At 48.2% G+C, this 22,288-nt stretch overlaps 1 protein-coding gene across 5 annotated transcripts; it reads left to right on the top strand.

Annotated features, from left to right (window-relative positions):
- Window positions 1-7,049: 7,049 nt before the first annotated feature.
- Window positions 7,050-21,257, top strand: foxn2a (forkhead box N2a). 5 transcript variants are annotated; one of them, XM_011603450.2, is made up of 6 exons: window positions 7,052-7,212; window positions 14,048-14,625; window positions 16,777-16,901; window positions 16,997-17,046; window positions 17,614-17,682; window positions 18,135-21,257. In XM_011603450.2, exons 1-6 carry the CDS (start codon window positions 7,203-7,205, stop codon window positions 18,557-18,559), a joined length of 1,257 nt encoding a protein of 418 aa, XP_011601752.1. In that variant the 5' UTR covers window positions 7,052-7,202; the 3' UTR covers window positions 18,560-21,257. The 5 variants fall into 5 exon arrangements, with proteins under 5 accessions (XP_029691464.1, XP_011601752.1, XP_029691463.1 ...); XM_029835603.1 differs by lacking the exon at window positions 7,052-7,212 and adding an exon at window positions 7,271-7,476; XM_029835602.1 differs by lacking the exon at window positions 7,052-7,212 and adding an exon at window positions 7,523-7,872.
- The last annotated feature ends 1,031 nt before the right edge of the window (window positions 21,258-22,288 follow it).

Here is a 22,288-nt window from a genome sequence, read left to right as displayed (position 1 = left end):
TATGAAGTGTCACAAACCCAAACCTGTGTAAAGTGCGCTTGTGTTGTAGTTGAGGCTCATGTGATGTTGAAATGAACAGTGTAGTGTATTAGTAGTGTATGTGTATTGACTAAACACTGTTTTAAACTTAGAATTATGTCGAATTACCTGTTAATTCATTTCTTAAGGAACAACCCGATGGCTGGAATTTCAACCATCCGGCCATGAGCTGCAGCACAGCTCCCATCCCATCCTCCCAAAATGTTTAGGTTTATACTAATATGCACTTAAGACAACGATAACCCGATGCACAGATAAGTCATCACTCTCATATAGAATATATGCACATATTTACACAGATTTGATTGTAAACAGAGGAAAAGAGGCGTACAAACCATAAACAACAAATCTTTGCATCGTATGTAATTAAATGACTTTTTGAAAGTTATATTTGGTTGGAAATTAAGATGAAAATCTGTCACTTGGTAGTGCTATTATCACTTTGTATTTAACCACAGGTTCAAATTACGTACACAGCAATAATTACACCATGTTCAGCACTATTTTCATATAATAATTACTTGAATAAATAGATATGTTTACTTCCTTTCTTGTGCAATGCGATGGGTGGCCGCTAGGTGGCGCTATATTTCTATGCATTTAGTACTTGCATGTAACGTGACCGTCACATGATACTTAACTCTGTGGTCTGTCTTGCTTGGATGGCAGAATAACACCGTGAGTTTGATAAATGATGTTTATTTTTTATATTTATTCTAAAAAAATCTACCGCCAGATTATCAGAACTAGTTGCTCCTCACTGAAACAACCAGCATCAGTCCTGTGATGTTGCCATGATGCGATATAATACAGAATACAGATGTTTTCCTGTTTTGATATGGGCGGTGTGATGTCATCGTGATGCTCAGATGAGTACATTTGATCAGCAGTAAATGAATTATGTAATTAATGACTAATTAACTACCCGCAGCAAAGAGTCTGAGAGTAACTGGCAGCTGCCTTTAGATGGCTGTGCTTTTGTTTCCAGACTTCATAGCTCCTAGGCAGCTTTATTTAATATTTGATTTTTGGCTGTGCAGCAGTTTGCTTCAGCCTTAGCTGGGGGTGCAATCAGCCTAACAGAGAGCACATGTGATTCACTAGTTTGTGCTCAGTGACCTATAACAGTCATTGGCCTCGATTGAGGGTCAATATTTGTGATTAAAAGTCTCCTCATTGTACATTTCTGTTTTTCTAATTATAAATGGCTAAACTCAACACATAATAATAATCACGACGATAATGAGGCTGCACTGTGCATTTGTGGTCTCAAGATCACATCTGCTGAGTTACAGCGGCTGGAGTCACGCAGAAGTGCTGCTTTTTTCACCTCCTCGGTCTTTTTTAGTTCGCACTGAGTCACCGTGGTCCTCTGAGAAAATGAACTACTTTACTCAAGCCTGAAACACAAAGAGCCGAGTGCCAAGATAGCTTTTGTTTTCAACACTGATCTGTTGGAGATATGACAGTAAAGCACATGTGTTGGCTTGGTAACCAATCCAGTATCCAGTGGCAACAGAAGTCTATTGAAAGCTCTGTGTTTACTGGTGTGCCCACCACTCTCCTGTGTCATCAAGTCACAGAGGCGCTCACACACACACACATATATATATATATTTTTTTTGTGTGTGTGTGTCTGTGTGTGTGTATACACACAGACACCAGCACCAAATAATGTCAGGCTTGTGCAAGGTGCAAAGCAGGGGTTTAAGCTGCATGTGTGTGTGTGAGTGTGTGTGTGTGTGTGTGTGTGTGTGTGTGAGGGAGAGAGAGAGAACAGAGGGATACTGGCGAGGGGGTGACCCCAGTGCTGATTTTACAAATGCTCTTTGTGCTGAACGACTTAATGTACTGACCTGCAGGTGGTAGCACTCTGCATGTGTCACTTTCTCTGTCTATCGCACGCAAACACACGTGTGTTCGCGCACACAGAAACACACACACACGCACACGCACACGCACTCTGGTGGAAAATTGCAGAATGTGTTTTGAGGACTGGGTGCATCATTACATCCTCTCCACGTCTGAAGGCATCTACTGTGTCAGAGGCAGACACAACAGGATAAGCGTCTTTGTCTCAGACTCCTGTCTGTCAGAGGCTGCCCCCCCACCCCACCCCAACCCCCCAGCCTTTCCTCTATTTGGGCGGCTGCTACAGAGAGGGCAGATGGCTCATTACCATAAATAGGACAGCAGAGAGAGTGAGCGAGCGAGGGGGCCATGCACATCAACCGACAGGACCAATGATGCCCCAAAAGAAGAAAAAAACTGAAAAAAAAAAAACGAGGAAATAGGAGGCCGTTGCTAGGAGAGAGGGAAGACAGCTTTATAGCGACACAATGCTGACTCCCTAATACGACCTCATCTCACTCCCACCCCATCACTCCCTGCTCTGGGGAGCGAGCCTCGAATCTGCCGGCCAGGGACAGATGGTGGACGGGCCCCACTGTCCCTACAGCTGGGCCCGGTTGGACCCAACGGGGGCCAAATCACACCTTACCCCATCCAAACTCGGAAGAAGCAGAAATTGCTGAAGCTCAGAAAAAGACTCGAAATAGATCCACACTTGTTGCCCACAGGAAATGCGTAGTTACGCTGATGATAGATAGATAGATAGATAGATAGATAGATAGATAGATAGATAGATAGATAGATAGATAGGTAGATAGATAGGTAGATAGATAGATAGATAGATAGATAGATAGATAACCTTTAACCTCTGAGGCCACAGCACATCTGCTCTGACCTCTGACCGCCTGCCTCGTGAACAAAAAAGGGAAGTCAGTTTAAAATTCGATATATTTTCCCTGCATTTTTACCATATAACATGATTCATCCTGGTTGATTAGATGCGGGACATTGCGTGCGTCATCCTTGGGGAATCAAGGCGAAGCGGTGCAGAAGCGAGTGGGGGGTGGGGGGGGGGGGGGGGGGGTGGGACAAGTAGCCAGAAAAGAGGGAAGCAAAGCGTGGCAACAGCATGACAAGTAAGCAGAATAGAGGCGGTCCTGTATCACCTAGCCATCCGCCCCGGTTGCATAGGAACACGAGGGCCATGCGCACCCTGCAGACACACTCCTCTCCTCTCTCCTCAGCCACGCTTCATTACCCGTGTTCAACCAGGCACACAGAAGCCCAGAACCACTTTCTCCACACTGCAGCCGTGCGTCAGCTCGCAGCCAAGCTCCTCGGGTCACTCTCTCTTTACATGCGCCGTGCACAGCACTGTAGGTCCGCAACAGAATTGTCCCGATGTGTTTCATCCCTCTCTGTCTCCCGATAGGTGGACCAGATATTTCTGGATATTGCAGAGCCGCTGTGATGATGACGCAAGGGCTTGATTGCGGTTGCACTTGTGAGGACTCTAATCTGGCAGTTTCCACCGCGTCATATTTAACACTTTATCCTGAGCGATTGCGATGAAGTCGGCCTTCAGATGCCTTCCTCGGGCTCATCCCACAGTTTATACCAACGCGCTTCCTTTGCATTGAGTCGCTCACTAATTGGATCCTCTGAAGCCGGTGTTGAAATGGTCTCAATGTGACATAATTGAGTTGCTCATTGGTGACAACTTTCTGGCTGATAATGTAGTTTTCAGTCAACTCAAAAGTGAGTGTCGATGCTAATAAATGACGTAAAAATGCGACAGGAAAGAACAACCACACATGTCCGCCGCCGCCGGGAGCACGTTAGCACCCCCCCTCAGCCATGTCACCACCATCTACGGAGCTGGTCGTGCCAGACAATGTTGATGGACACAAGACCCCTATTGTGCCGCAAGATAAAGTGCGCTTGTAAACGATGCAAAGGAGGCGCGGAGCAGCGGCAAAGATAAGGGAGTGTCCAACAACAAAGCCGTGGCGTTGTGTCTCTGTTTACAGTCAAGACATCAGACCACAGCTCCCGCAGACGTCTCCGCTCTTCAAACTCACCGTCTCCGATCGGGTTGTCCCACCTTTATCCACTTCCTTCCTAGTTAAATGACTACAAGTGTTCATTTGCCTGCGAGTGAGAGTCATTAAGGTTGAATAACAAAATTTAGCAAGGGAGCAGCCAAGGATCGATGGGTTAATTCAATTGGCCCCTGTATTGTATAGCGGGGCCATTCGAAGGCCTTCACACGAGAGGCACGCGCCTTTTAGTGTTTAAATCTGTGAAAAGTGATAGCATGAACGCTGGCCAATAAAAGGAGAAAAGAACATCATTGAAGGCGAGGAAATGATTACAAAAAGGAGCAAAGTTCAGGGCTGTGTCTTTGGCAGCAGGTAGATAAATACAGCAAAAGTTCTTTGACTCATTGTGGGGAAAATCCTGTTGAAAGGGTAACGGACACAAATCCAGTACTGTGAATATCTTAAACAGATCTTATACTTCTTATGTGTTATCCCTGCTTTTTTATATGATTATCAAAGTGGCGAGGCTTTCCTGTTGCTTCTGAATTCGTTTACCTTTGGTCGACGATGAGTGATTATTAAAACGAGGACGTGGAGCAGCTACATAAACAGTCACGGCCGGGTGAGCTCCTGTAAAATATTGTCCGTTGCTCCTCAGCGGGCGTAATCCTCCAAATTGACACTAGGCCTGTTTGTCTAAGCATTGGTCCCCGTTTAACCAGGACAAACAGACTGAATGAAGAGCGAATGGCAGGATATTTGTTTGCCTGTTGAAAAGATCATTCCTCTGCCCTACACGCTGAGCATTTTATTGCCAGCGCATTAAAGATGCCACTTATCAACCGAGAGATAACAGACAGTCAACAGCGCTGACACAATTCATGAGACCCGGTGAGCAGAAAAGATAGTCAAACAAAAGCTTCTGTAGACAAACAGAACCTTCGGTTGAGGATCACTGCAGGCAAAAAGCTGCAAGGACCTTTGGGAAAACCAAACCTGGAGAACAAAGAAAGCCTTGCGTTGGGAATATAAGAGGACCACCTTGTGACAAACAGGTAGATCTAGTTTAGCTGCTATAAGATTCAGTCCTCCCCATCCTCCCTCGTGCTGGGGAAGGTTTACTAAATCAAGCGGTAATTTTAAAAACGTTGAGCCTTGTCTCTCTTTTAGGGAATGTATCTCTACTCTCAACAACAATCAGTCAAATCATATAAAATGCAGACAAATAATTATTTCTTTAGCATTTGGTTTCTCCTTTTTTGTCTAAAGGGTCAGGATGTTAATCAGGTCTCAACAGAGGATCCTGATGCACATTTCATGATGCGAAAAGCCACCTTTTTTTTCTCTGCAGGACCAAAATAAGAAAGGCGAGTGAAACCAAGAGTACAGATCGAATGAGGAGAGGTGCACAAACAAGGGTTGTCACTAATAGAGAGTTTTATGAGCTCCAGACCTGCAGAAATGGAGTGGCGCTCGTGTGCAGCGGCTCTTATCAGCGCGCTGGCAGCAGGGGAGGGCGAGAGCTTCGTAAAAACGGGCTGATTCATTTTCTGCATGAGAGGGTCTCACTGGGGCAGCATCAGACCAGTCAGTCCACACAGATTTATAGACCATTAAAGCAGCGGGCCTCCTGACCATTATATGCCACCATAGGCCGGCTGCTAAGACCCTCACTCCTCTGGTCCCCGGCCTTCGGACCGGCTCCCTTCCATTGCTCATCTCTTCATCTGGAGCACTTTTACTGCCTTATATAAGCTCCTCTCATCACCTGCAGCCCAATTTCTCTTCACCTCAGTGCCCTCTGATGTGCTGCGATCCGTTTACTGAAATCATTCGTATCTTCGTTAACTAAATGCCCACAGTGGGTTTTTTTTTTGTTACCGTCGTGACACAATGCTACTCTTTCCAAAAGACCGTCCCATTAGCGAGGGCAGCGAGCTATATGGGCCAGGAAATGCTCGGGTATCATCCTGATGGTTGTCTGTAGGGCACGTTGTTTTAGCCTAACAGTTTCACAATCAGATTAGCACCGTCACAGGCTCGCTGACTAATGCGTATGTCTCTTCAAGGCAACCTCAATCAAGCGTATAACAGCGATCCATCTTGTTGTCCTCTCTGGCCCTCTATCATCATCATCATCAACCAAGGGAAAAACAGGAAAAACTAGGTCGTCCACTTCTTTGTTGCATATTTAAATTCACTGATGTTCTTTCTCCTTTCGACAACATAGGGTTAATTGTAAGTTACAGCATATTAAGTTGTAAAACATGACTATAAAGCTAGTCCAGTTCACCCTGTCTCGGTCTGGGGAAAAGCCTGTTGGTCCAGTTGACATGAGAAAAACAAGGGTGTGTATGAATACCAGGGCAGAAGTGTTTGCTGCACAGACACACGGCAGGTATTTGGGCACAGGCCCACAAGGTAAAAGCAAATAAAGAGGCTATCGGTTGCGACCACAGAGAGCTACTCGAGAATGCGACTGAAACGGAGTGGCTGCAACGAGTAAAGCATCACCGACGCGTGAAAGTTGCAGTTTGGTGTGAAGTCAGTTGGCTGGTCTCGAATGTCTGAGGGAAAAGGTGACTCGCTGGCTGTACTGACGCCCCACACGAGGTAAATGCAACACTGTATACAGGCAGTGCTTCGTATAGATCTCACAAGCAGCTCCCTTTGCCTCTTCATCACCTGGCATTAGCCCGCATGTGTCTGCAACAGGAAATGTGCACAGATCACGTTAGACCCGTTGGTTCCCTGGGAGGGGCCCCGCGCGGGGTGCACCGTCGTCACGAGGCTGGGTGTAGTGACACGCCCCGAGGTGTTTGTGTATCCCAAATACCGCCTCGATCTCGGCCACGCGCGTCAATCAATCCATAATCCGCGCCTTTATCAAGGGACATTAAAGAAACCGACAGAAAAGTTGACTGTCAGCCACGTTAATCGGTTCGACGTTAGCTAAAGCAGCTGTGGGGGGGGGGGGGGGGGGGAGTAAAAACGCGCCGCGCGACGCAAAATAGGGTGGCGTGCGCGCTCGCGCAGCTCCGGCGCTGCGGCAGTTGCCAGGGGAGATAGGAGGGGAGGGGTTTTGATTGGCTGAAGTGGCCCTGTTGCCATGGCGACGGCAATGGGTTTGGTAGCGTGCGCTGTGCGAGCTGCTGCGCGCTGCGTGTATGGAGGAAGCAGCTGCTGCTCTGATCTCTGACATTGTGCTAGACAGACATCGGAATAAACTGCGCGCAGACGTGTCTTTAAACACACCGCACCGGGGCACGCATGCATGATTGTGAGTATTCTTCCACTTCTTACCTCTTCCAGCGCCCCCAACACCCGCTATTTTGTGGCCTTTAAACGTTGTCGAACGTGGGCTGCGTTCGGAACAGGCTAAAAGTAAATGCGGTCAAGTGACTTTGCTTAGAGGCAGCATGGCAGATCCAGCGCCCGCATGTGGCCAGCGGACCGCCGCTCACGCCACGGCCTTTTAGTCGTCGAACTTTAGGCTTTGAAAGTAGAGAGGACGCCCCGAGCCCCGACGAGAGGTTGTCGCCCGGTACGCGAAACTACATTTGTAATAAAGTGCCGCTGGGAGTTAAAATGTTATGCTAACGCTAGCAGTGGATTTACCTCCGGTGACCCAGCGAGCAGCTGCTAACGCTACTTTCCCCCTGGTTTAGTGCGGCGTGAGCCGGTGTCGGTGGTACCGAAACCCGGTGGATTTCCCCGGCGAAAACGTAGATTTAACCACCCCGTGCTAAGTTACTCCACAATATATCCGTGTCGGGAAGCGTTGTGCAATGGTCCACGTCATTACGTTTAACTTTGTGTTACTCATTGTGCTGCTGAATCCGCGAGTCGGTGGCGATTTAACTCTTCACATTTATCCTAATTTAAGTTCTAAACGGTCTTTTGCGGACGCTCGGTGCGTGATTCGATTGGACCTTTGATTGTGAGTCATTCTTTGTCTATCTCGTCCACTATACTGTGACATTAGTTCATTTTAGACGCGCGTCATGGTCAAGCCGCATTTCTTTGTCCCTTCGTTTTATATATATTCACCTTATCAAAGTTTGCGATGGCACAATGCGCACAATTAGCACATATTGTGTTATATTCGCAATATCAGATCCCTCCTCATCACTTTGAATATTCCATCTTTCCTGTGGAATTCCTCATGTTTTGGCTGTTGAGCCGGCATCTGAAAATCCGTCTGATAACCATTGTGTGGACCCCTTTTAATGCATATTTTGACAAAGGTGTTGTGTAGTTTCTCCTTTCTGGGTCGGTGTCGGTGATGCTACTTTCTTGTGATAAAAGTGATAAACAGAGAGGATGGAGCTGCTTAAGGGGCCAGAAGGAAAAGAAACAGATGTTAATCTGCCATTATTCAGAACCTCGCTGGTCGTGATGTAGGTCAAACCATCTGTTGTATTTACGTTGTTGGTAGCATGTTGGCGACTGTGCACGATTGTACATAGAAAAGCCTCTGACGGGTGAGCACGTTGGCCTCCCAGAATAGATGAGAGGCTCTGCTAACTTTCCTGACATTCACGACTATAAATAAGGGTTGTTGTAACCCGGTGATGTACATATCGCTGATGTAAATGCCAGCCTGAGATGACGGGTCTGGACTTTATGTTGAAGTACATTAATGGTTTGGAGTGAATGTAAAGTAAATGTAACTTTACTCAAGGGTTTAAATGAATGTAGGTCCCGTGAAAGGAGAACTACGGCTGAAATCAGAGACAGATTGTTGTATTTTCGGTTTCATCTTGTTTCCAAGAAATTGCTTTTCATAGCTCGATAATGACGGGGCGGGGGGAGGAGACGTAAACCACTGAGTCACTTGATATTTGGTTCACCATATATTGTGTCTGTAAACCCTGAAGGTGATGACCTGCTTTTTGAAAGGGTTTTGATAGATGACATCGAACAACGCGTATTTCCTCTTTATTTACCCCCCCCACATGGTGATACTTGGTTATATGCTGCAGTGTAATGCTCCATGTTTCTATCCCACCACTAAGAGCGACGTGTCGTGTAGAAGAGCAGATTGTGTGAAGGCCAACCTCCATTTCTATGCAGATTTGGGTCCCCTGAGAAGCGTTCATTGTATTGTGGAGTTGATGGAACAGGAAGATGTTTCTCAGAGGATGTACGATAACAATGAAGCAGTCAGTCAATTCCTAAATCACAGCACACACCTATGGAGCACTTTTGTCCTGTCTGATTGCGTTAACGCAGAGCGTGATTACATTTACATGGAACCATGTGAAGTTGTCTAAGCAAGAGTGGCTTAGAACCTGCTCCCAAACGCTGGCGTTGGCGTGTAATCTGTCTTATCGCGGCCTCGTGTACTCTGACCCAGAGCAAATGAAAGGCTGGGTTCTCTGAACTGCACTATGCACTCGTAGACACATTAGCGACTGTGTTTAATTTGGTTACGAAAGCTGACCGTGTGGTGGAAACCACAGCGATTGCTTAACACGGTGCGAAGGCGAAATGGTTCAGGTTTGGCTAAATGGGTCGGAGCGACATACCTACCTGGTTAATGGCAGCTTCCACCTGACAACTAACTGATTAGTAACACAGCTGGGCACATGTGCGGGTAATGTTTCACTGGTAGGCTGTTAAACAGGTGAAGTCAGTCACTAATAGGCGTCCCGTGGCTGTGACATGCTGTACACCTGTCTGGGTCATACAGGTGACTGGTGAGGGATTGAATTACTGAAGCCACAGGTTTAGTCAGCAGCTTCCACCCACACCCTTCCTTTGGTGGGTGGGGGGACATCCCCAGTCATCTTGTCTGTAAACACCCACGTTTGCACCCACGTGCTCTACCCTCCTGACATTTACGTGTTGTTTTCAATATTATTTGGATTCATGTCAGAGCGTATCTGGAGAGTTCAAGACACCCCCCCCCCCCAATAACCACAACTCTTTGTTGTTTTTGGCCCCCCTCCGACCGCCTTAGTTATTGTAATTCCTGATCGGCTACTAAGGTCGTGCACTGCCTCTTCATTGGGGGGGGCCCCGTCCTCCTTCTTGCCCATTCATAACCCCCAAAACTGTCCTGGGGGGGGGGCTGCATCGTTCCTGACACATGCTGACGCATGCCTGAATAGGTCACCCTAAATTAAATGGTGCTCGTTTAGCACGTTGCATAAATCCTGCCTAGTTCTGGCAAGAACTAGATAATAATTTTGACCTCACCTATCATATCTGGATTTTAAAACGTTCCTGGGTGGGATCCCAATATTCCTGCAGGAGAGACTGGATGGCTGGACCTCCAGGACTCAGCGTCTGCAGGTCAACGTCAGCTCGGGTAACGACGAGCTGCGGATTTACATCATGAGTCCAGGCAAGCTAAAACATGAAGCTAGCTGACCCTGCCATCTTCTCCTCTCATGTAGAGCCTGACTTAGCTTATTAGCTTATGCTGCAAAGTTCACACGTGACATCTTGATACCTTGTATATAATATTCCTACATATGCTCTTTGTACCCACACACAACAACGTCATTATTGTATTTGAGCTAATAGCGACAGATGTGGCAATAGCTGCTGTTTTAAGTCTATAAGCTTGTGTGTTTGTCTGGTGGTGTTTGTATGCTGAACCCAGCCACATGACTGAAGAGATAAGGTTTCAGTGGTGGTTGGGGGTTGCACATATAGGCCTCACCTCTGTTGACGGTCCAACTGCAGCGTTTGTGGACTCAAGTAACTGTAACCCCACAAAGCATTCTCCATTGTTTTGTAATCTCGTCTTCCCCTCAAGTGTTTACTGATCGTATCGTCGGAATGATTAGGTTCGGATTATTTTATTGTCAGCTTGCTATAAGTAGAGTTCCTCTCTCTCTCTGGGCTCGGCGTGCAGCAGGCCTGCTCTCCGAACAGCGTAAGTCTGCGTTTGTTTTTTAAAAATGAACTTCCTCAACAGGCAGGAGGTGTTTCCTTCCCTCCTGGTCTTGTGTTTGAAGCTGTGAGGTGAATACTGAACACTTTTGAAACATGGCTCGAGCAAAAACAACTGCTCCTTTGTACGAGCCGAGTGTGGGGCCAGTTGTAACACTCTTCCTCTTGCTTTCACCCAATCTAGTGCGTCTAGATTTTGTCTTATTAAATGCATGGTTGTGTATGCAGGACGGGGGTCGGAGGAGGGTTGGTTATCTTTTTAACGCTCCTGTACAACCTCACTGCCAACCACCAACTCTGCCTCATGGAGATTGCAGCTCCAGCCCAGCTGGGTACTCATCTAAATATCAGTTAAGAGTTTCAAATTACAGCCTTTGCTGTGGGCCTTTGCGACACACCTTTGTGTACAGAGGTGTAACTGGTTTGTGTCAACTGGTTTATCCCATGGAAAGAGAGGGTGTAGCACATTTACATTCCTGAAAGGAGGGCAGTTACACGTCATACATATGGAGAAATCCCCCATCAACGTAAAGCTCTCATTCAGTTCCTAAAACGGATGATACGTGGAGACATAAAGTCATTACTTGGTGGCGTATTCAGGGGTGCCCAGGTTGCCTGTGGCCTTTCCCACAGCTTTTTGTCAGCCAGGTCTGTGGAGAACAGCGGCAGACTGCTGGCCTCAGCATTTTCCGCCTGTATTGATCTCCCCACATTAGCTCTCTCTTCATGCACAGACATGAGCACAATCGCTTCCCTTACAGCATTGGCTGCCGTGGCAACTGAGTGCCTATCATGAGATTCGCTACCAGAAGCCATCTCCAAACCTGCACCTTCTCGCTTTGATGATGCGGTTATCTCCTTTACATTCTGACACGTATGTAAAAAAAACAAAACACACACACACACACACAACGATGGCTTGATTTTCCTCTTTAAGCGATCTGAACACGTCTTTGTGCGTGTTTGAATAGGATAAGTGCTTAACGGGATAAAAGAGTAGTTTGAGGGGGGGGGGGGGGGGGGGGGGTTATGTGGCTGGGCACCTGCTGTTACCGCCTGCCTTTTTGCACATGAATATGATGAGGGTGGCGGCGCACTGTGGCTATTTTAACTTGCAGATGAGCCGTCGGGTCAGCGCCGACCGATGCAGCCTTGGTGGATTTTCAAGTACAGGCTGCAGTCAGCGGGCCAGGGTGGCCCTTTACCCCACGCCCCCCAGGGTGGCCCTTTACCCCACGCCCCCCAGGGTGGCCCTTTACCCCACGTCCCCCAGGGTGGCCCTTTACCCCACGTCCCATGATGCACTGCACCCCCGCCAACCTTTATTTAGCGTCATAAGAGTAGCCGACGCTTCCATCATGCGATTATAAACAGGTACAAAGGTACAAAACTTCCAGCTGTTCTGGATGCAGAACATCTTTTTGAGAACCGTCCCTTCCTCCAAGCAGGCGCACGGTTGGTCACGACGGTCCGGGCGACGCGCTGATTGTGTTTACAGGTCGTTGATGTTGCTTTGCTGATGCAACAAACGACCTTAAGCCTCAGACGGCCTGTAAACGCACAGAGCGTGACTCTTTTTACACCAGACTTTGTGTAAAATCTGGTGGTTTTGTCGGACTGGGTACATTGTCTATCATTTACACACACACACACCATGATTTGTGTGATTTTTTTTATTTTTTTGCAGAGATGTGCTTTGCATGCTTGTCTGACTGCACTCTGCCTGCTCCTCCTTTATTATAGGAACCTGTCATGCCGAGGGACATCTTTTTGTATTTGGGTCTCCTGAGAAGAGAGTTTCTTTTAATACAAATGGGCACTTCTCTCGCCGGCTGACAGAACTGATCGCTCCACTTTGCCTCTGAGCTGTTATTCATCCTAGACTGACGATAACTTGCATTGCTTACTGCCCCCCCCCCCCCCATCCCCCCTCCAGAAACTCTTTTCCTTTTGTCTTTTGCTCACTCGCCTCTTTGGGGATCACGTTTGCAGAGGTTTGAGTTGGACAAAGATGTAAATGATGGTGACAAAAGTGGCCAGTTTTGGAGTGACCTGTGCAGGCTGAGAGGATGCGGCGTCAACACGGGAGATTCGGGCCGATAAAGCATCAAACTAATCACAGTCGGATCTGTCTGCTCCGTGTTTATCACGCCATTAAGAGGCGAGCGTCTGGCTCTGACAAATTGTGTGTTTGCGTGCGTGTGTGGTCCTTCTCCTGTCTCCTCCTCTGTACTTCATTCTCCTGGTTGACCCACTTCTAATCTTATTGCAGAAAGGAAAAGACATCCCATCTCGCCACTCTCCGTGCACGCTTACCTGCCACGCTCTCATCTGTGTCGGCAACCAGACCACCCCAGTCGGGGGGCAGCTGATATCCATCCGTGGGTCAGCTTGCCATCACAGATTACTTCTTGAATTATTACTGTAGCTCATACATCTTTCTTATGGGATTGCTCTAATTGAAGGGGTGGCTGGGTTGTCATGGTGATATCAGGACATACAGCGAAGCTTGCTGTGAACCAATGAGCAGAAGCTTCACCGAGCAGAACGTCTTTAAGGCATTTGTGATCAATTGTTACTCACCAGGTTCAACTAAAACCAAAACTATCAGATGTGGGCGATATATTGTGTGAGACAATGCAAAAGTAAAGGTCATTGTCCTATTTAGGGCACTTGGATGGGTGCCTGTAATAATACAGGGCTCATGGTGATATTGAATTTCTCTCTTCTCTTAAGTGACTAATAACTGGTTAGTCTGCGCCCTCTTTGTGCTGCTTAATCCGATGTTGTTGAAAACCAGACTTAATTCTTCCTCAATGTCAATCAATCTGTAAGAGCCATTTAGTCTTTAAGATGGAGTCCTTGTGCACATTGGCGTGGTCATTGGATGGAAGCACACTTGTTAACACTTAACGAGGCGCTGGGTGTTTTCTGAAACGGGGGGGGGGGCGTCGAGGAGTGGAGCCATGAGATCGGTCCGGGTTCTTGAGAGGATCTCGGCTTTCTCAAGTGGTCAAGTGGCCATCCTCAATCAGAGGGGCGGTGAGAGGGTCGGCCGGTGCGATGAAAGGCAGTCCGCACCCCCCCCTTCCCGGGAGAATCCAAAACACCGGGCCAATGCATTCATTTCAGATGCGTCCAGTTCATTCAGATGAAATTGTGTTTTCAGCCCGACGTCACCGACATCTTCTCTTTCTGTCTCTCTCCAGACCTCCTTGATTTAATGGGTCCAATCATTGGGATGTCACCAGACAAGAAAACGGAAATTCCGGGTATGCAGGAGGAGCGGACAGGGCTCAGAGGCGTCTGCGGCGTGGGAACGCTGCCGGAAGCTGAATGTGCGTCCAGTCCCTTGGCGACCAGCGTGGATCGTACCGGAGGCACCGAGGACGAGGAGCTCACCAACCTCAACTGGCTGCACGAGAACCTGCTTCAGAACTTTACTCTGGGGGGTCCAGAAGCTCAAGCCAGTGGCGGCCCCCTCTTTGACATCGAAGGCGACTACAAGTCAAGCCAGGGCGCCTCATCTTCCTCTTCGCCGTCGTCACACGCCAGAGGCAGGGAGAGGGACTCGCTGAAGTCGAAGCCCCCGTTCTCCTTCTCTCTGCTCATCTACATGGCCATCGAGCAGTCGCCCAGCAAATCTTTGCCCGTGAAAGAGATCTACGGCTGGATCCTCGAGCACTTCCCTTACTTCTCCAACGCCCCCACCGGCTGGAAGAACTCGGTTCGCCACAACCTGTCTCTAAACAAATGCTTCCGGAAAGTCGACAGGAGTTTGGGAAAAGTAGGTTGGCAGTTTGTTCCCCGAATGAACACGGGACACAATCTCCACATGCACTTTTGTTCACGACACCATTAGCGGCATACTGCGGCGTGGTCCGCGGGGCTGCGTTTGGGCCGTGGGCACGCCGGCGAGGTCCTCTGAATGTGCTGTGATAAGGGTGGAATCTAGTCAAGGTCACAGATACTCCTTCAAAGGAAGTGCAAACACAGCAGAAAGGCGATAACTGTTTATCTGCCGGAGCGCCGCTGTTTGCACCCAGAGAACGAAGCTTCCCACAGTGGTAAAACTGTGAGGGAAAGCAAAGCTGCCGCGTCAGGCGTTTAGGCCGCTCGAGCACGTCACGGCGAGCACAAATGCTTCAGGTGAGGCTCGAGCAACAGAACGTTGTAGGTCCCTGGAGATTGATTGTGATGGGTGAGCTGTGTTATTACGCAGCATTATTGGAATATTAGTTTTTGTCTCAAGCTGCACTCTTTAGTTCCTGAGAATTAAAATCGAACGGAATGAGAAGGAACGATAATCTCTTTAGGAAATGCGTTTTTTAACGAGAACTCGGGACTAAATTCCCTCATAAAGGATTTTGAATTCTGAAAATATGCCTAATTAGGCTCTTTAACCTGGATTGAGTGTGAATTTGATTGCCACAAACTCCACCCCCCCCCGGCAAGAAACGCCAGGGAGGTGCAGGCAGCTCGGCGCGCGTGTGCACGAGTCTGTCTTCTGTACGGAGCCAACTTCGACACCATTGTCACATGACACTGGCTGGTGGTTTTGGTTGCTATGGAGATGTTTCCTTCTTCCTGCATCAGGCTGGGTTGGTAATCTGAGTCAAGGTTATTCTCCTCCCTCCTTCGCTCTCTTCTCCTCCCAGACTGGGCATTACCCCGCCATCAGATAAAGCGACAGTTAATACACTCCCACACACACCGCCAACAGACGCCGTCGCTCCTCACACGGTTGCCGAGGAGCACATGCAGCACTTCCTCCCTTTGTTTGGGCTCTTGAGGAATTCCCGTTGAGGCATTTCTCAACAGTTTTGCTCATCAAAACGCTGCCGTTTGCATTCGCGAACGAGCTGAAGTGGCCCGATAAATTTGATCTGCTACGCTGAGGTCGTCAGTCACATGACAGATGCAACGCCGACTGTTTCCATGCAAACAAGCCGTGCAGAGAAAAGCAGCTCTCGTGACTCTCACGAGAAGTCAGAACATTGACGATGGACGTCCGGAGCGTCCAGGCTAATTCCTGCGACAGTATGTCCTCGTCATTATTCCGAGGCCACGGCTCAAATGTCACAGAAGAATTCTGGATTTAAAACTTCCGGATGACTTAACTACTAAGTTGAGTGACGCGTAACTGCTCGTCTCTTCCTCAACCCACACGTGCTTTTAGAACTTCTGTTTTTTTTTTTTTTTTTCAGAATAGCCATAAAAGCTACATCAAGTGTTTTTAATAAAAAAAACAACTGGTGTTTACATTTTTAATTTGCACCATTTTGGCGGAAACAAAGCCACTGGATGGACTTTCAGTGTCCTTCTCCTAATGGTATCATATAAATTACTTATTTCCATCGTATCTTTGAAATGTTTAGCATGTAATATGTGATCTACTGAGCGGGGAGAACACCGCCGACAAGAATCGAATGCCCCTCAATACCATAATCAAGGTATTGCCGTGGCAGCAGTAAACACGCTTCAGTCACGCAGCCTCGGTTTCTACAACTTAAAGGTGATTATAGCTGAATTGCATCTTCAAGTCAATTAACAGTCTCAACTAAGGCTCAGAGCGCACAAACGGCTACACGTGCCCCCCTGTCTCTTCCAATTTCTGCTGGCAAATTGTTAAAAATCTTAAAATGCCTGAGTAATCTACGTCGGCAGGGCTAAAGGTCACCTGTTTCTGGCGTCCCATTAAAATCGGCAAACCTGATAGCGAGCTCTCAGCCTGAGCGCTCCGCTGGTGACCTAATGGAGAGGTGCTGTTTATTAATAGGCACTTGCCATCCACTTCTGTGCACTATGCATCTGTGCACACAACGGTTTTTGTTGTTTTTCACGCCGTGCTGCTTCTGCACTGTTGCGCTGTGAGCGCGGCGCCGTGTGGGACAGCGGCGCCATGTGGGACAGCGGCTGACTCTGTTCTGTCCTCCAGGCCAGTGGGAAAGGCTCTCTCTGGTGCGTTGACCCCGAGTACCGCCCAAACCTGATCCAAGCTCTGAAGAAGCAGCACTTCCCCGCCGCACATGCCTTCTCCACACCACCTGCCTCCCCACCCAGGTAAGGACGTCAGGGCGCGCGCACGACGCCGCGGGTGCGTTTCCTTTGGTTAAAACCGACTCTGACCCGCCACGTTTGTCTGTTCTTCGGCGCAGTGCCTCTTCACCCCCTCGTCATCTCTTTCTACAAGGCTGCTCGTTCAAAGGTAAGGCTGGACGCGTCTTCGCCTCGCCGCCGGCGCCGTTGTGTCCTCTGTACGCGTGTGTGTTTGCAGTATTCCGATCACGTTGCCTCGGTACAGTCGGCATCGCTGTGCTTTTATCCCCAATTCTTGGTTTGATTTGTTTGCTCTCAATCATTGATGCCTCATGTACACCATAATGTTGAGTGCTCCCGGTGACGTCTCCGCCTCCTCCTGCTCCCCACTCTGCCTCTCGGATTTGTAACCTTGACGACAGGCAGAGGTTCTGCCGGTGCTGCGTGTCAAGCACTCAGACTCTCTGTAATCATTAATAATTTAGAGCGCCAGAAGTGAGCCACGAGGCTTTTAGAGTTTTCTTACTCGTCAGCTCTTAAAGATCAGACGCACGGTGGCTTTGATTTATCCTCCTGTTGTGTTTTGGGCCCAACGTGCAGCCATTTCATTTGACACCGACGCTGTCGGGCTTGCTGTGGATCCGAAGGAATCCCTCGCAGTCCGAGCACAGACGCCACGCCGCCATTGCTTTCACACCTTAGGACTGACCGTCATGCATGTTCTCTCCTCTTCCAGAGTCTGACATTGATGCTGCCACTGCCATGATGCTCTTAAACTCTGCCCCCGGGCACCACGTTGACCCATGTAAGAGAATCTCCATGCAGTGACATCCCTCATTCTTCTCTCTGTGTGCCACCTCCACCTGCGCCATCCTCTCATCGCTTCAGTACTTATCTCATTTTGTGTGCTTCACTTTGTCACATGAGCCTGACTTGTTTTCCTGGTGGATGCTGCTTTAAAAACGTTAAAGGAGCAGTTTTGGAAACGCACCTTAGCCTTAAAACCAGTTAAATATTTAGCCTCTAAAGAGTAACTAATAAATAATCCAGACTGAGTTTAGCAGTGATTATTACGTGGCAGGTGGTTTATTTTTTTGGCAGGCAGAGTTGATAGAGCCTGCTGTTGTTCCTGCTAAACTCAGCCTCTCTCCATTGCAATGAACTAATTTCATGTGTCGATAAAGCTAATTTACAGCCAGTCAAACCTCATTCTGTCTGTTTTTTTTTTTTTTTATTGTTCTCTCTCGTCCACCTCAGGCAATTCTGACGGTCCGCTGGACCTCTCTCGGCCAGATTCAGTCCTGGTGAGCAGCGATCCGAAGCAGGACCACAACTACAGCAGTGTGGCCTTGCAGCGCTGCTCCTCCCGCTCCTCCTCCTCGTCCCTGTCCTCCCTGGACGAAGGAGGCTGCAACGGCGGGCAGTCCCGCCGTGCTGGCAGCGAGGGCTTCCACAGCGACGAGGACTCTGACCTCTGGGAAGAGAGAGGCCTCCACGAGACTTCCCAACGTCCGCCTGCCATTAAGTGGCCCATCAATAAGAGGTCACGGCGAGAGGTCAAGCCGGAGGTGGACGAGGAGCTGAAGGAAGCCGCCGGCTCCCTGCTGCACCTCGCAGGCATACGCAGCTGCACAGAGGGCACCAAACATACTGTCAAGAGCACAAAATTTAACAGGAAATGAAGTTTTTGTTTTGGTTTTTTTTTTCCTATCAGACTCCGGACCCTGTGAACCCTGACCTCTGACCCCTGATCTCGTTTCCCAGTGTGCCTCCTTCTCCTCATCTGATCGTTCATTGACCATTTCAAGCTATTTTTTTTTGTTCCGGGATGTCCCTGTCCAACAAAAACAAATGGCAATAGTATCGCTCACACAGGAGAACAAAGCCATATAGAGACGTTCGGAACTTCGGGGTGTCTGGGCGATGGCGAACCATCACGAAGCCTATCCAAAACCACCTTCTGTTGGATTAGAAGATTGTGAATCAAAAAGTTTTCCTCTGAAAGACAGAACGGAGGGGGACAGCTGAACGTTTTCGGACTTCAAGGACTGCATGCTTCCTTCTCAGACCTGTATCCTCTTCCAAGTTAAACCTATTTATGACACGAAAGAGTGCATGTTTGTATCAGACGGATTCTAACCTCCTGCTGTTCTCGGTCTCTCCTCTTTTTTTTTTTTTTTTTTAGCGATAGCGGGGGGAAAAAAAGAGAAAGCCACCGTTTCGAAGCGGGGAACCTCTTGGACGAGGGAGGCAAAAAGGACCTTTTTGGTTTCCCAGCCTGGAAGACGCGGTGTGAATGTGCTCGTGTAATCATTGCGTCACGTCTGTCACGCCCGGGTCCTGAACGCCTGTCAGGTTGGGCGACATGTTGAAATAGTATTCGTCTACCACTGCCAAATTTAGTTGCAAGCTTTGCTCAACGGTGCAGCCAAAAAAAGAGAGAGAGAGAGAGAAAAAAAAATCCCCCTCTCATCCCGCTGACCCCATTTAACCGTTGTGGTGCACTCGGCGGCGCGGAACACGCGTTCACATGTTCGGCGACGCTGTGACGCAGCCTATGCAAAGTGAACATCTGCCGCGCGTCGCCAGCCGTGGAGCGCGTGCCCGCAGGTGATCGTCGGTGGCGCTGCTCCTCCGAGCGCGACCAGACGCCTCGCTGCGCGTCGGGATAAACTACGACTGCGTTTTAACGCCACGGGTTGAGCTCCACTGTACTTTGACTTGAACCCTGTCCCCGTCATGTGATCCTCTGGCCAAATTAATGCACAAGCGTATTCTTTTGGTGCTAACACGCGCGAGCAAGAGGCCGGCGGGGTTCCGCCCCTCGGCCCCGGCTGCTAGCGCTGTGTCCTCCTCCGCTTACGACAAAATAAGGAAGTGCGTGCTCTTCTCTCACGCCACGAAATGGAGCGTTTAGTGTCAGTCGACTACAGGAAATCAGGAGGCTCTGGTGTTAAAAGACCAGGATTTTCGTCCTGAGCTACATAAAGGAGCCACGTCTCGTCGTACAGTACATGGTAGCATTAAAAGCACACGAGGACACGGCGGAAAATAACCTTTAAAATGAGTCAGCGCACAAATAACCCGATTGTGTTAGATAGCAGGCCTGGCCGGTGCCAAACCATTTCTTGTGCCACTACTAAAACCCGAACGGCCAACGTTAATGCAACCCCCCCATTTCCACCGTGTAGCTGAGATTTTGAGCAGCAGTGTCCTACTTTTGGAAATCATCTGAACAGGAAATGGGAGCGGACTCGCGAGCGGCGACCCGACCGGTCTTTGCTTTCATTTGTGTGGCTTTAGCGTGGGAACTGTCACTTACACTGGTTTTATTTAGCTGTGAAAAAAATGAGCACATTGATTGTTCATTAATCATTTTATTTATGACATTAATTTATAAGATTAATAAATACTGTCAAATACTGGTCATTTCAGAGAAATGGCTACATTTTTCCTCCATCTGTGAGCTCCTCTTTTTTTTTTTTTTAAAGATGTTTTTGGTTTTTATTTTACAGCAATACCTGTGTTTTCTTTCACTATGTTATAGTGATGAGGTAATTGACGATATATTTAGAGGATATTATTTCTTTAAATTTTACAATGATGTTTTCTTTGCTTTATCAGCAACAGTAAATGAACATTGAAGCCTGAAACCCTTTTCGTTGCCAAAATAAACGTACAGCACAGAGACAAGACGCGTGCCGTGCTTTACGGAAAGGACTTGATCCATTTTATTTCCTTTGTTTTTATGTTTATGTGTAGATGTAAAGTAGTCAAGAAGCCGGGAATCGCTCCCGATCTCGTCAGCCGGCGTGGAACCACACTGCCAATCGTATCTTGCGTTCCCAGGTTGTATTCTTGGCTTCTGAAACCTCCCGGTGACGCCTGGAGCAGCCTGGACGCAGGTCGCTGCTACCAAACGCTTTCCAGACATGGTTTAACTGCGCGGAGCGGTTCTACTGAGACCCGTAGAGGGAACTCCCACTCATTTTTCTCCCCCTATCCCCAGTAGCACTTGCAAACAAAATGTTGACACCGGTCGAGCTACCGGAAGACATTAAGGGTCTGACTGGTCAATCACAGATTGCAGTTGCTTCATCACTGATGGCTGTTAAATATTTATTCCTCTCAGACTTCTGTTGCAGTTGCTTTTGGGTGTGATGGGTGTAAACATTATGTTGCATTTGACAAAGCTGCCAATCCAGTATCAGTAGTCTGCCGCGTCTATTGGACGACACACCTTGTTTTTGTTTTTTTTCTGGTTTCATTTTGTATGCTAACCTCTGTTGATAAAATGTTTATAAGATTTATTTTCGCCAAAGATATGCAATTGCATTATATATGGTATTACAAAATATTAATAAAAAACTGTTCTTGTTACCCCTGTGGACAGTTTTTAATTAACCTGTGCTTTCCTCTGCAAAAAAACCCCTCCTGTAGCTGGGAGCCCACGTTTGACAGGGATACGATCAACATTGCCACCTGCTGTGAAGGTCTTGCGATGGAAATTCCACCTTGTGGCTGCCCATTGTTCAGCTGGCTGCTTCTCCATGTGGCTGCTGTCTCACGTTCCTCACGCGGGGGTTCAGATCCTGCAGCTGGTGCTGCAGAACCAGCTGTGCTGGGCGCGACACTCCTGGTGGAGAGCAACGGCGTGGAGGCATGCTACAAATATACCTTGCACAGATGTAAATTCTAAGGAGACTCCAGCGATGGACACGCCATCGGAGCTCCCAATGGCACTGTTGGCTCTAAGTTAATTTGTCAGGGAGAAATGTAGGATGAGGAAAGTGTGACCCTGGACAAGGGCCTGTCTGACTAGCCTCAGGCTCGCAGGCAGAGCTCTATTGTTCAATGGAGTCCTGTGTGTGGATGGGAAAAGGGGGGCTTCTCCCTACTGACTGCCTCAATTCAGCTTGAAATCAGAACATCTCCCCCCACTACACACAGTCCTAGCAACCACGCCACGCTAACAGTTGCCAGGCAACCAGACAATGCTGGAGCCGCTGGCTGTGGCGTGCGGATGGGAGTTTCAGGGCAGGAGAAGGGATGAGGCATCGCAAGAAATGCTGGAATTGAGGCACAAACTCCTGAGCAGCGGGGAACTCGTTATAGGGTGTAAGGAAATAAAGAGGCCGCAGTGAAAATATGAGGAGATTACCGTGGATTAGTTGAAATTAATCTTGCAGGATTTGACCAGCGATGGCTGCATTAGCAACATGTCGTTTCAGTCGTGATCTATAAATGAGGTCATGTGCGTTTTGAAAGAGGAACCGGGGAGGCTGTCCTTCCTGAAGTGACTCTATCATATGGAGTCTATATGATCATTTCTGACCCTGTTTTTGTTCCCACTCAAATTCAGATGTAAGCATTTCATCACGGATATAACACGACTGGCGTAAGCTGATGTT

The sequence above is a fragment of the Takifugu rubripes genome, chromosome 4 (assembly GCF_901000725.2).
Source record: "Takifugu rubripes chromosome 4, fTakRub1.2, whole genome shotgun sequence".
Taxonomy (NCBI): domain Eukaryota; kingdom Metazoa; phylum Chordata; class Actinopteri; order Tetraodontiformes; family Tetraodontidae; genus Takifugu; species Takifugu rubripes.
The sequence above is the reverse complement of the archived record's forward strand: the minus strand, read 5'-3'. Positions and strand labels throughout refer to the sequence as shown.